A 14,680-nucleotide genomic window follows, 5' to 3' on the forward strand; every position below is an offset into this window, starting at 1 on the left:
AAACACTTTCAGTAGTGCCCAGCAGACACTAGAAGCTCAGTAAATGTTAACTGTTGTTAGAATTGCTGATACTATTACAATGCTTAACTCACATCCTTTCTAGTACACTGGGCTTCATTTCTTGAACTAAATTCCATACACACTTATTGTGGGCATATCATGGGATTTACATACTCTTTCATGGGAATTATGAGATCAGTGAAGAAAAACCTCTTTAATAGGTCTATTTCTACTTTCCGCACATAGTTGCTGTGTGACCTTGGATAAGCATCCACCTCTGTAAGCCTCGGATTCCTCATGTTGAAAAATTAGAATAATACCTATCTATTCAGTTGTTGTTAGCAAAAGTGGGTAGCATAGTTGAGGTGGGGTGTTTATAAATATTAGCAATACAGCATAACAATTCTAACTCTGAAAAACAGAGTCTCTAAAGTTTATGCTTTCAAATGAAAATGAAAGACTGAAGAATAAGAATTTTTTTTCTACCAAAATCAAAAATTAATATTTAGACTACTGAAAAGAAAACTTCGGAAGATTTCACACTTTCATTCAATTGAAAATGTTTTCAACAGCAATTTTTAAAATGATGTGACTCTCCTTCCATTTTAAGATGGTCTGCTTGGCCCTGCAGAAAAAAATGAGTAGGGAAAGTTAATTGGCAACTTTTGTAAAATTGGGTATTATTTAAAAGTAGAGTACCCACCACCTAGGATTTGAACAGGTAAGAGATGATGAGTATTTTTTTAGAGCAGAGATTCAACTATGAAGTGGGTTTATGGTAGAGGGAGAAGTACTCTATTAATAGATAACTGTGGTCCCTTCACATGTATAATACATAACTTATGGTCCCTTCACATATCTAATATGTATACAAATTATTACATATTTATATATGAAGTATTTATATATAATTCATAGTATAACTATTTACAAGGAAAATCATATTACTTAAGTCACAAGTTTAACATTAAGTTTGGATCTTGATTTTTTCCCCCCATGATATTATTGGTCGTTTTGGGACCTAATTCGCAGAAGACATCTGATTCTAGGAGACTTGGAAGGTGGCAAAACTGGCAAATAGGCAAAGTAGTGTTCTTGGAGTGACTTCTCACTTGAACTAAATTCCATACACACTTATTGCAAGTCTATCATGGGATTTACATACTCTTTCATGGGTAATTATGAGATCAGTGAAGAAAAACCGCTTTAATATGTCTACTTCTACTTTTCACACATAGTAGCACTTAGTTGTCCTCTATGAGCACCCAAAGCAAAGGCCTCTCTCTAGTAGATTTGCACCAAGTGAAAAGAGGAGTCATCTCCTCTGTATTCAGAAAGGGGTTCTCTTAACAACTAGACTGTTCAGCACCTTTAATAAAATTCTGGTTGAAGGTTCTACGTTGGCAAAGGTTTTGGTTCCCTTTTCTAGGGCAGCGAACGTCTCTTCCTTTGCCAATATGGCGGCCCTAGAATCGTCTGGAGGCGGCCGTTGCAGATCGTCTCCGGACAGCAGCTTGCTAGAAGCCTAGTTCTCTCCTTTGTTTTTCGACAACACGTAGAGCGGCGACTACCCTCAGAACCGAGGAAGGGCTACTTTAGGTGCCCAGATCGAGAACCTTTGCAAAGATGGTGGCCGCGCGTCCGGCCGCCGTCACGTCCTTTACCAAGATGGCGGCGGGCGGCTTCCGGCACGCGCTTCCTCCAATCCTCTTCAAGATGTCAGAGCAGAGGCGGCCGCCGCGGGAGTCGGAGTGCGGCCTGATGAGAGAGTGGCTACAGCTGAGCGCCCAGGCAGGGGCTAGGTGGAGCTGCGACAGCCTCCGCCTCCGTCTGGAGCTGGCAAGCACTGCCACCTGTGGGGGCGCAAAAGTTACCTCCTGAAACCCCAAAGCAACACAGCACCACCTTTCCCCGAGTCACAAAAATTATGTGTGCCGCGCAAGGTAGGAGGAGGCTCGGTCCCGGCGTCGTCCAAGCCCCCTGGACGCGGTGCGCCAGAGCTGGGGGCCTGGGCTGGGGCCTCCCGCGCGGACACCCCTCGCCCCACGCCCCTCTCCTTAGGGATTAGCCACGTGTTTCCCTCGGACTGAGGGAGAGGCGCGTAACGGGAACAGCTGAAGGGAGCTATATGCTGATATTTTAAAGCTGCGTGTATTTTGTTTTATTTGGAGGGGCTGGGGTCCCATGAACACGAAAGGGTGGGCGTTGCATTGAGTCGAGTACAGCAAAAGTCAAGAATCGGGAAGGGGCCTCCACGGGACGCTTGGACGCGGGCCCTGGAGGGGGTGGAAAGAGAGGTCAGGAGTTTTTTTTTTCCTGAGGGGGGAGGAATACTTTGTAGGCAACTTACTATTATGCCTGCAACTTGCTTTTAGGCCTGCCACCCCCTGCTTTCCTTAAAAATATGATTTTTAAAAAGTGCAAAGAAATCCAGCTCGCCGGAGGTTTTGCATTTGGCGTGCAACTTCCTTCAAGTGTGAGCGCGCTGGGAGGGAGGGAGCGGTGGGGGTTGAACTTGGCAGGCGGCGCCTCCTTCTGCCGCCGCCGCCGCCGCCGCCTCACAGACTCGGGGAAGAGGGTGGGGGACCGCCGAGGCGCGGGGGAGGGTGGGTTCTGCTTTGCAACTTCTCCCGGTGCAGAGCGCGGCGGCGGCAGCGGCTGCAGATAGGGCCACCCAGACGATGCGGGGGTGGGGGACCTGCTGGCACGCGACTGCCCCCCAGCCCAGAGTACGTATGCACTGACCCCTCTGCCCTGTTCCCCCTGAAGCCTCCCCGGAGGGCGTGTCTGGACGGTGGACCCCAAGTGCAGCCGCGACGCTGCGGCCCCGTTTCCGTGCAACCCTGTAGCCTCGTGCGAAGTGACACTTCGCGCAACTCGGCCCGCGAGGTTGGGAGGTGGGGGGCGGGGAAGGGGGATGGGGTGGCGGCGCAGATCACCCCCGCCGTTCTGCTGCGGGCCGCGCCCGCGCTTCCCTAGCCAGCCCGCTGTCACCCGCAGGGGCGCTGGGGGCGATTGCAGCCGAGGGACTGGGCGAGCTCCCGAGTGGGTCGGGAGTTGCGGAGCTGGGCGGGGGCGGGAAGGAGGCAGAAGAGAAACTAGGAAAACTCGGTTTTTTTCTTAATCTCGCTCGAGAGATACCAGGTCGCCCCCCGCCGACGCCGCCTCCCCTTAAGGCCTGGGGGTGGGGGTGTGCGGGCGAACAGAAGCCCAGCGCACCCCGGGGGTGGCGGCGGGCTGCCTGGGCCACGTCCTGGCCGCGGGTGTGCAGGCGCCGTCGGGGCCAGGGTGGCGGGGCCCGTGCGGAGGGCTTGGGGGCAGGGGCTGCGGTCGCCCGTGCAGTTGCGGAGCGTCGCCAACAGGTTGCACCGTTCGCCGCCGCCGCCGCCGCGGCGCGGCCCCTCGGGCGGGGAGCGGCCGGGGGTGGAGTGGGAGCGCGTGTGTGCGAGAGTGTGCGCGCAGTGGCGCCGCCTCCGCCCGCCCCCCTCTCGGTCCCGCTCGCTCGCCGCGGCCGGGCGGCCCTTCGCGTGTCCGCACTCCCTCCCCTCCTCCTCCTCCTCCACCACCATTTTGCGAGCTCGAGTCTGTGACGGGAGCAGGAGTCGCCGCCCGCCCGTCGGGGACGGATTCTAGTGGGTGGGAGAAGACGCCGCCGCTGGAGAGCGGCCGAAGCGGCGGAGCGCCTGGACGGAGGACGCGCGCCCGGGAGCCCGGCCCGCGGAGACGGGCGCGGGGTTGGGGGGCTGGCTTGTCAGCCGGGAAATGGGAGACTCTCTTAAATAGGGGCTCTCCCCTCCCCCCACGGAGAAGGGGGCGGCTGTTTACTTCCTTTTTTTAGAAAAAAAAATCTCTCTCTCCTGCTCCTCCTGCTTTCACACGCTAAGTTGTTTATCTCGGCTGCGGTGGGAGCCGCGGTCGGTGGCGCGTGAGCGGCACCGCGACCAGAGGTAAGAGGCTGCGGGCCGCGACCCGCGCAGGCGCTCGGTCCCCCGCGGTGCGGTTCGGGGGCCGCCACGGGAGCCCGCAAACTTTTATTAGCCTCCAGGAGTGGGGGCGGGGGCTGGCGAGGGCTGGGTGACGGTGACGAAAGGGCAGTGCGCGGGTGACAGCGCTGGCCTCTTCCTCTCCCGCGGCCGCCGTCCCCCGGCCTGGCCGAGGGGGAGGAACCCGAGCTCTGACTCTGCTCGTGGAGCCTCGTCGAGCCGCCCCAGGTCTCCAGCCTCTTGTTCCCTGGCGTGGAATTCTGGCCTCTTTCGTTTTCTTTCAAGTCCCCTTCCTTTTCCCTCCCAGGGGGCCGCCCTGACACCCATTTTTATGGTGAACGCTGAGCCGTGTCTCAATTCTGCTCGCCCGAATATTTCCACTCCGCCCTGGTGCGCCGAGCGCGATCAGGGTTTCTGTCAAGGCTCCAGCGCGTCTCAGTTCTGGCGGGCGCGCAGGGTGTGAGTGCGTGTGCGTGCGTGCAGTGTGAGTGTCATCGCACACGCAGGGGGCTGACAGCCTGCAACTTGGAGACTTCGGTCAGGGCTGGCGTTATCGGGTAGGAGTGGGCGTGTCGGAGGGAGAACTCAACAGGTCTGTACACATTTCTCTCTTAACCTCGCACTTTTTTCTCCCCTCACCCTCAGGAGGGTTTGTTATTTGGCGCTTGGCAGCTTTGCGCGCCTGACGTTTTTTAAGTGGCTCCTTTTCGAAAAAGACCCTGACCGTAATCCTTTTTCTGGTGCGGTTTTTGACAAGCGCGCGTTTGAGGATTGAGGTTGCGGACTTGATCGGGGCAGCCTTGCCATACCACGTAAGACCCCTTGGCGTGGTGCATTAAGGCCGATTAACGTGCCAGCGTTATTTGCTGTTTAAACTGGAGGATAAAGTCATCGGAAGGATCGTTTCGTTTTATAAGGTATTGTTTTGGTTTCGAGTTTGAAGGCAGCTGTCAAAGCGGTGTAGAAATTCATTAGGTTCCATTTGATACCTTGTGTTTAGAGGTCTTTATCAGATAAACACGGCGGAGAGGCGGGGAGGTAAGCAGTCTACCCTCAAGATTTGTAGGGGCAGATCCCCCACCCCTCAATCTACCTTCATCATACTCCATTTTCAGTGAAGGCCAGTGAAGTTTATGTTTTCTGAAAGTCTCCATACAGGAAGTTTTCTTTCATTGGATGGGACTTGACTAAAATATCGCAAATGTGTTTATCTCTCTTCTTAAAACATCCCAGTGATTAACAATATATTAGCAACCTAATCCTTGTGAGAATAAGCCCAGAATTGGGATAGGTGAAGATTGAGAATGCAGAGAAAATTTTTCTGAGCATTTTATTGGATTTTTTAAAACCTGGTGGATTGATATGAATGTGATTTTACAGTTCTGGGTTTTTCTGTTTTTCAGTACTTCAATATTTAGAAAGGAAAAATCTTAATTTAGAGATGTAATATTTCGTACTGAGAATCTCAAGCAGTTCTAAAAAACAAATGTAGCTTTGTATATATATTATTGGGTTGTAAGGTTTGAGTGGCACTGAATTTGCTATAATTAAACTAAAATTGTAATGAAAATCTGCTACACTATTCTCCTTTAAAAAAATCTAAATTTTACTTGGCCTATATACAATGTATTTCATTTTGTATGCCCAAAATTTGAAGGCAGGCACTATTCAACAGGTATGCTTAGAAAGTAATGTGGGTTAAAAATAAGAGCCTTTTTCTATCGGAAGATGATCAGATTATTATTGTTTATTTTTCAAATAAAATGTGCATAGTTCACCAGTAGTTTGTACTAAAAGGTTTAAATATGTGACAAGCTGGTAGGGGAATTTGGGAATAATTAGAGAATTTGAGCGTAGTATTTATCAAATCTTATGTGTTTTGATCCTCAAAAGCAAACAGCCTTGATTTAAAAGAGAGAGGGAATTTTAATGATCATACTTTAAAAACAATAAGTACTTTGACATCAACTTGAACCTTTAGAATAATCAAATGTAATGAATTATGTCTATGATTAACAAAGTTACAGTTCTGTGAATGGCAGGATGAATAGGCTACCTTAATTTGATGCAATTTTGTCCTAAGCTGTGCAAATGGACTGCATTGTACTTTTAAATGTGGCACACTGACTGGGAGCAGAGGACATGGCATTTTTATTCTGGATGACAGAATCTGCTCTTGTGATAACAAGGAATTAGATTCGGAGTTAACTAAAAGGTTCATTTAACAGGCTCTTACTAATCGGATCACAGAGATAATGTGACTTTATAGCTTATTATGTTTTCCCCCACTCTCTCTTTTTTTGTAGCAGATATTCATTGATGGACCCCAAGGAATCATTAAACCCCCCCAGTAGAGAAGAAATCCCCAGCAGCGTGCTTGGTCGGGAAAGGGGAAATGTGATGGACTTCTATAAAACCCTAAGGGGAGGAGCTACTGTGAAGGTTTCTGCATCTTCATCCTCACTGGCTGCTGCTTCTCAATCAGACTCTAAGCAGCAACAACTTTTGGTTGATTTTCCAAAAGGCTCAGGAAGCAATGCGCAGCAGCAGCCAGATCTGTCCAAGGCAGTTTCACTCTCAATGGGACTGTATATGGGGGAGACAGAAACAAAAGTAATGGGAAATGACCTGGGATTCCCACAGCAGGGCCAAATCAGCCTTTCCTCTGGGGAAACAGACTTTCGGCTTCTGGAAGAAAGTATCGCAAACCTCAATAAGTCGACCAGTGTTCCAGAGAACCCCAGGAGTTCAGCATCAGCTGCTGTTTCTGCTGCCCCCACAGAGGAGTTTCCAAAAACACACTCCGATGTGTCTTCAGTACAGCAGAATTTGAAGAGCCAGACTGGCACCAACGGGGGCAATGTGAAGCTGTATAACACAGACCAAAGAACCTTTGACATTTTGCAAGATTTGGAGTTTTCTTCTGGGTCCCCAGGAAAAGAGACGATTGAGAGTCCTTGGAGATCAGACCTCTTCATAGATGAAAATTGTTTGCTTTCTCCTTTGACAGGAGAGGATGATCCATTCCTTTTGGAAGGAAACTCGAATGAAGACTGTAAGCCTCCTGTTTTACCGGACACTACACCTAAAATTAAGGATGATGGAGATCGGATCTTATCAAGCCCCAGCAGTGTAACACTGCCCCAAGTGAAAATGGAAAAAGAAGATTTCATTGAACTCTGCACCCCTGGAGTAATTAAGCAAGAGAAACTGGGCTCAGGTTACTGTCAGGCAGGCTTTCCTGGGGCAAATATAATTGGTAATAAAATATCTGCCATTTCTGTTCACGGCGTGAGTACCTCTGGGGGACAGATGTACCACTATGACATGAATACAGCATCCCTTTCTCAGCAGCAGGATCAGAAGCCTGTTTTTAATGTCATTCCACCTATCCCTGCTGGTTCAGAAAATTGGAATCGGTGCCAAGGATCTGGAGATGACAACTTGACTTCCTTGGGGACTTTGAACTTCCCGGGTCGATCTGTCTTTTCTAATGGCTATTCAAGGTAAGATTAATGTTTTTCTATTTCTTATATTTAAGGCAGATTGAAAGATTTAAATATTTATATATTTCCATGTGTTCTTCAGTGATTCATGTGCTTCTCCATGTGAATAAGTTTAAGTGGTCTTTAGAAAGTAGGCATGGTGGACAACCTAAGTGATTTATTTATACAAGCAAACCACTTCCAAGTTTCTTTCTGGAACTTGGTAATCGGTATCCCATTGGCCCGTGGTTGAATATTTTATTTAAAAATTTAAAATCATATTGCTTATTAACAGGTATCTTAAGTAAAAATTGTGTAAGTTTAAGGACATGTAATGTCTAATAATATATTTATTGTACAAGTTTATTTAAGCTTCATAATCAAAAGTCGTGCTGCTGTATTTATATTCGAGAAGTGTTAGCTTGAGGAGGTTAAAGAGTTAAAAATTAGAAGTGTCAACAATAAAGCAATGCAGTGAACAGTGTATCTGACCATAGAACAAGAGATGGGCTTGCCAACAGGGTTCCTGACCTAAAGTTGACAAGTTGTGCCTGCTGATCAATCTCTTTAAGAAAGTATTGGTGGCAACATGGCGTAAAACAGAATTTTATGTTCAGATGTTCGCACAAGTTCTTAAATAGATAACTGATGGCCAACATTGTTAAGCTTTAACTCTCAGCTATCGTTTGATGTGTTTCCCTGTCTTCTTTTCTCAGTCATATATACGTATACTCACATTCCTGTTTGACCTCAAAAAGGTCTGTTAAAATGGAATTACCAGGAAAAAAGTTCCAAATTTAGATGTATCTCTTGGTTAAGTTCTCTTCCATACCCTCATCTCCAATTCAGATAAATCTGGGTTGTGTATCACACTTTAGGTGTGAAAGAAAATATAAAAATGTGATTGTAGAGACACAAGATCGATTAATCAATGGTTTTTTTTTTTTTAAGGTCTATAGACATGGCGGTTTATTTATATATATGCATTTCAAGTTTTTTCTTAAATGTTGCTCATTGTTCCTATTAACTAGTCACTGAAAATTTTATTCAAAAATCTTTAAAATACTCTTTATTAAAGGGCTATCCTAACACAGAGATATCTCATTCGTTTCCTCTTTAAATAGGAAGTTTTTTTTTTGTTGGAGAAAAAGTTTTACACTTAGATTTAGACTGTGTTCTATTCCTTTAAAAGGCTTAGTTGTTTCTCATCGAAAGAAAAAACATTGGTTCTTGTGTGTCTTAAACAACCTACTAATCTAATATTTAAATAATTACCTTTATTTAGATGAGCACTACTTCAGCTTTTTATTGCTATCATTCTGAACTGAAAGTTTAAAATATTTTCAGTAAGGAGATTTGAGATGTCTCTTATTCATTAACTGTTGTATTTAAATGTTACAAGACATGCCATGTTTTAAATTTTTCAATCTCAAATTTTTGGCAGTGGATTTCATGATAGAATATGCTTGGTTGATTAAGCTGTCCACAGGAAACTATTACATTGATTTATATAAAACATGTAATTATACAAAGAAAAATAATATATCTTAGGAAACTCCAGGAGATTGTTAATGCATTTTGTTTTGATAATCACTGTAATATTGTTTTCATTTTCCTTACTATAACAAAGGTGTGGAACAGGAGTTATTTTCTATTCCAAATGAACTTTTATTAAGCCCCATAAAATCTGGGATCTGGAACCATAAGTCTTAGATGTACATAGTTGCCCATAGATCATTAAAGATAATTTTAATACCTCTGATCGTAACTTATGACATATGATGTGTCCTAACATTATATTTTTAGTTTGAGCCTCATGGCAACCTTAACGGCAATAGGAAAGCCGTGATGATGTGGCTCTGTTCTTTAAGATCCAGTGAAATGATTTTTTCTGTGCTGATGTGTGATTTGGAATTCTAATCGGTAGTTTGTGTCCTAATAAAAGTGCAATGTCTTATACAGGATCTTTTGGTAATGTTTGAAATTTTTATACCTTTTGGCATTAACTTAACATTGGGAACTATAATTACCCAGAACAAAGCCTCTTCGAAATAAATCGAAACAATGTTTCCTTTCTAACCACCATTGAATTAGTCTATTGTTTTCAAACAACAGCCCTGATAGAACTAAAACTGGTTGCTTTCTCTTCTCTGTATGTTACATGGTTCTAGCCAAACATTAGGTATGACCAGTAACCCTGAGCGATAAGCAGATAAATCAACAGGTTGAGACCACAACTGTATTGAATACTGACTTTTGATATAAAATTATGAAATGCCACTAATAACTTCACTTGTATTCCTTTTAAGTTAAAAAAAGCATAAATCGTAATTTGACTTTTTAAGAGGATATCTAAAATTGCTTTTTTTCAGGACACTTAAAAAAAACAAAAAACTTTCCACTCTGTTTTGAAGGGAAGGTAGTTTTTTCTGATGAGTCAACGTAGCACAACATATGCAGTTATCACATAAAATTGTGAAATTATGAGTGTCCTGATTGAGCATAGTATTTTCTTTTTAAGGTTTAAGTTCATCAATATTGATGGTAAAACAAGAGAAACCTTACTGATGCTGAATACATTTTTAAGTAAAACTAAGTAGCCATTCTAACTTCGTATGCTTTTTAAAAACTGAAATTTGATAAATTTAGCATAAATTTGTGACGCCGATGAAGGCACATTTCTGCATAATTAGATTTTCAACATTGCTTCATTTCAGCATTAGTGGTAAAACTGCTGAAAAGAGGCAGAGAAATAAATGGCTTCAAGTGGAATTAGAGCCTTTATTGGGGTTACATTGAGACTTCAGTGTTAAAAAGTTGACTATTCTAAAGGGTAAGATTGGAGAGAGAGGATGATGCAAGATGAATTTGTAAACTCAGTTTTAGGTGGAGTTTAGGGCTCTGATGATTGGCAGTTAATGAAGCTACAACAATTTATATAGATTTTAACTTCTCATTATTTATTGTATCTGTGTCTAATTTTATTAATGAAATTGAAGACCTGTACAAACACAGGGAGTGGAGCAAATTCTGTCCTTGTTAGCATTGTGTTGAATGTTTTCTTAGAAAGAGAGGAACTAATAGAAGATTTTGTTTTGATTTGATTTACCTGTGCCTTTTTAATGGCTACTTCTTACCTTTTGTCTTTCCTCCCAAAGGTTCTGGCAGTGTTTCAGTGTCTTTTTAAAACTTACTCTTTCTGATATTCACTCATATGAAATGATTTCTCAATGTTCAAGGAGATTTGGTTTTGGTTATTTATTTCAGTTTTATGATAATCTTTAAACCCTGTACTTTATTAAACCCTGTACTTTTGTTATGGCTGTATTATTTGTAAAAGATAGAACTCTCTCTCTCTCTCTCTCTCTCTCTCTCTCTCTCTCTCTCTCTCTCTCTCTCTCTCTCTCTCTTCCCCCCCCCTCCCTCCCTCTCCTGTAATCAGGTGCGTCCATTTAGTGGAATGACTCTGATACAGAAATATGTGAATAGTGTGTGGTCGGATTTTATTGAAATTACCTCTTGTGATCTTTCTTTGGCTATTCCATTGTATTTTTGTAATTGATAACATGTTTTGTGTCACAATGGTGTTTTGGTTTTGTCTACTGGTGTTATAGATATTTTAGTCGTGACACTTTCAATGTATTATGGAATGTCTATACATTTTATAAAAGACTTATTCTGGAATACTTGCATAAATGTAGGTTAAATGCAAATTGCATTAATGGTGAAATTCATAATGTGAGTAGAGATCGCTTTAGAGGCATTTGGTGAAGGAGAGATGGGATCCAAAAGGGTTTATTATAGTATGAGTGCTGAATGTGAAAGAGCATCTGTATTAATTGGTTGATTATATAAGTCTTATCCACTCTGGCCTGCAGGTGATTGAAATAGCCTAAAATAGCCTAGTTGTTAGGAAATCTTAATTTACATTATGTTTAAAATGAGTCTGGGGCATATTTCTTAAAACATTTTTTTCTTAAAGATCACATCTAATTTTAATTAGCAGTGAGTTCTCATTATGTAGTACTACTTATGTGAGCAAATTAAATAGGCAAAATAGGCTTGTGTCGAATAGCATTTACCCTTCTAAGGACATTCTGATAATTGTGTAATGCAGTATTTACAGGTATTTGTCAAATTAATGGGCACTTGCTTTCATATTTCTGAATCATAGCAAATATGTACGTTGGTGAATTGTGTTGCAAAAGAATTTTCAAGAAATATTTTGTTGAATTAAGCTATAAGTGGGAAAAAAAAAACTTGATTACTTACTGACCTTTACAGAAAGGTTTTGAAAGCCCATGCTCCCCTTATTTCTGTAGTTTCGGATTGCCAAGTACTCTCATTTTCTTCTGGCTTATTCTACTTGGGTTTTGTATTTTTTCAAGTAAATAAAAATGTTCCTATGGAGCACTTCCATTTTAAAAAAGAAAAGATCCATTAAGTGTTCTTTTTCCTTTGAATTTTGTCATCATTTCTATGCTGAGCTGGATTAGACTGTGACTCTAATGGTGATTTTTGTATTTATTTTACACATTCAGGTATATTTTAGAAAAATGTACAATTTTATAACAGTTCAAAATTAGTTGTAGAGAGTGATCTCAACCCCCAAACACCTAATCTCGACAGGTTGTCTTCTTTGTTTCTCACTACCATCACAAATGTCCCTGAAGTGCAGGATGCCCAGTGGAGTGTGTGGATTGATGGGTGTTGTGAGGAAGGGGGTGCGGGAGAGGAAAGGAGCGTTAGAGGTTTGGAATAGTGGAAGATAAGTTTAGAAATATCAAGAACCATTTTGAAAACGATTTGAATCAACTGCCATGAATTCAGAGGACTAAAGAGAGAAATTTGGGGCTATAATTATGTACAAGGGAGTGCACTAACCAGGATTACAATTTAGTTTCATTTAAGATAGAAATCTAAAGGTAATTGTGGCAATATAGTCCTGTTTATAGAGTTATGTTGTTGGCTTTTGCTATACTTTATACCAAAAAGATGGAATGAACATTTTAATTTCTTTTAGATTATTTCAGCTATGACCAAGTTCATGTTTGTCACATTTTTGTTTAGGATGCTATTTAATCAATGCAGTTCTACTTACTGGAGTGTAGTTGAAGTTATGATGGTGTCGTATGTTGATCGAACCACCTTATATTTTGTAGTACGTTTTTATATACATTGTCACCTGACTGTGGATGCAGCCCTTTTCTTATATATTTCTATGGGTTGTGTGTTTTTCTGCTGGAATATTGAGGAAATTAAATTCTTATTTAATGATACATTTATAGAATAAATTACAGGGTTCTGCAATTGCTAGACAGTCATTTAAACTAATTATATTGCAATATAGTCCTTAAAGCCCATTATTTTAGATGGAAGCATGTCACCACCTAATTTTATTTCTTGGTGAGTATAAGTATTAATAACTTGGTAGAGCTGCATGCTTAAAAATAATTTTATATAGTAACTCATATTAATTTTGAGTGCTTTAAACTATTTTTTCTTTTGATTATGTTTCAACAAGATTAATAATGTCTACAAAACTGTTAGATACAAAAATAAGATACTGTGATAAATTTCTAAAACTAATCATATCATTAAATTTTTCCCTCCCTTTATATATATATGTATTTGGTGCCCTATAAGATGGACGAAAAAAATTCTAAAATAAGTATGCTTTACTTTTCTTGTAGTTTAGTGAACATCTCTTATTTTAGAATTTTTTTCATCCTACAGTGCACCAGACATACATATATATATATATATATATATATATATATATATATAAATAAAGGGATGGAAAGGTTTAATGATATGATTAGTTGTAGAAATTTATCACAGTATCTTATTTTTGTATCTAACAATTTGACAGATCAACCCAAGTATGCAGTGTTTAAGACATATAGTTTGTTGCCATAAATGTTAACTTTCATTTCTTTTTATATTAAAATTAGCCTTTATTTTAGTCGATTTCATAATTTTTCATAATATTTAACTGCGGCTGTTATGAAAGTATATTTGATAGCCAGCTGTTGTGAAATTACAAATAATTTAGTACATGATTTTATTCTTGCTGGTTGAGGCAATGCTGTGACTTATGACCTTATGATTAGCACATGTCGAACATTAAAACTCTACTGGTTTGTTATGAACATTATTTTACTTTGTTGTTGTTTTAATGTTTTGCTGTTTTGTTTTGTAATTATGGGGGATAAAGGCTTTCTTAATTTAACGATGATTTAAATCGCAAATTTGATGCATTTTTTTTTAAACCCTAAAATCTTTGCCAAACAATTCGATTTCATTATTCAGTAATAGGAATAGTAGAAAGGAACTAGACTAAAAATTAGAAAACTTGAGTTCTAAGACTGAGCTGAGCCAATCTATGACCTCGAGTAATTGGTGTTTTGGAGTCAAAATACTTTCTTTACAATTACATATGAATTATTTCCAAAACGTGTGTGAAGGAGGCAGTTGTGGTAGGGAATGGTATTAAAGTTGATTCGTTGACATATTTTTTTTGTACGTTATAAAGTACAAGAGAGGAAATGAACCTAGATTTTGTATTTTTATGAGATAATTTAAAATAATATAGTTGGTGGTACATTGAAAATAATTTGTAAACACCGTTGTTGGTGGACCGAAAGAGGTGAGGGGCCCTTGAGTTCTCAGAGCTTGCTTTATATGCTGGGTACAATGATTTTAGATGAGAGCTAAAAGGGACTTGAGAACTCATCTACCCCCCACCTCTTATTCTTTCAGATGAGGAAATGAGACCCAAGGAGAGTGTCTAGAGAAAGATCACAGATTAGTTAGTGGTGTTGCTGGGTTGAATATTCTAATTTCAGTTGTCCAAGCTCTACATTTGGTCTCTAGTTCTAGGGACCTGAAAAACATATTAGCCAGGTATTTTATAAAAGTTACATGAAATCAACCAGTTTAGATTTTAAAAAATACACAGTATCCACATTCTTATATACTGTTGAATTGTTTGGGTTTTTTTTTTTTTTTTTTCCTAACAATGTTGAACACTATGTGGCAATACTATGCTAATGATTCTGTATCCATACAGCCTTATGAAGGTTTTAAATTGTAGTTTGTATATTAAGTTATTGATTCTGTCAATATTTATATAGTACAGAGGCAGCTGTTATTTACCTTAATTTACAGGTGGAAAAACTCAAGACATTTAAAGAGAAAAAGGAGTCAGGA

General features: G+C 41.1%; 1 protein-coding gene across 10 annotated transcripts in view; it reads left to right on the forward strand.

Annotated features, from left to right (window-relative positions):
• The first annotated feature begins 1,732 nt into the window (after positions 1–1,732).
• NR3C1 (nuclear receptor subfamily 3 group C member 1) overlaps positions 1,733–14,680 on the forward strand; it is a 92,033-nt gene continuing 79,085 nt past the window's right edge. The window contains exons 1-3 of one of the 10 annotated variants that reach the window (XM_036223971.1): positions 3,486–3,947; positions 4,629–4,900; positions 6,290–7,489. In XM_036223971.1, coding sequence (XP_036079864.1) covers positions 6,303–7,489 — 1,187 coding nt within the window. In that variant the 5' untranslated portion in view covers positions 3,486–3,947; positions 4,629–4,900; positions 6,290–6,302. Of the gene's footprint in view, positions 1,944–2,566; positions 2,730–3,471; positions 3,948–4,581; positions 4,901–6,289; positions 7,490–14,680 lie in introns of those variants that run through there. The other 9 variants (XM_036223973.1, XM_036223976.1, XM_036223979.1 and 6 more) reach the window with 9 other exon arrangements.

The sequence above is a fragment of the Rousettus aegyptiacus genome, unplaced genomic scaffold, assembly GCF_014176215.1.
Source record: "Rousettus aegyptiacus isolate mRouAeg1 unplaced genomic scaffold, mRouAeg1.p scaffold_m13_p_7, whole genome shotgun sequence".
Classification (NCBI taxonomy): Eukaryota; Metazoa; Chordata; class Mammalia; order Chiroptera; family Pteropodidae; genus Rousettus; species Rousettus aegyptiacus.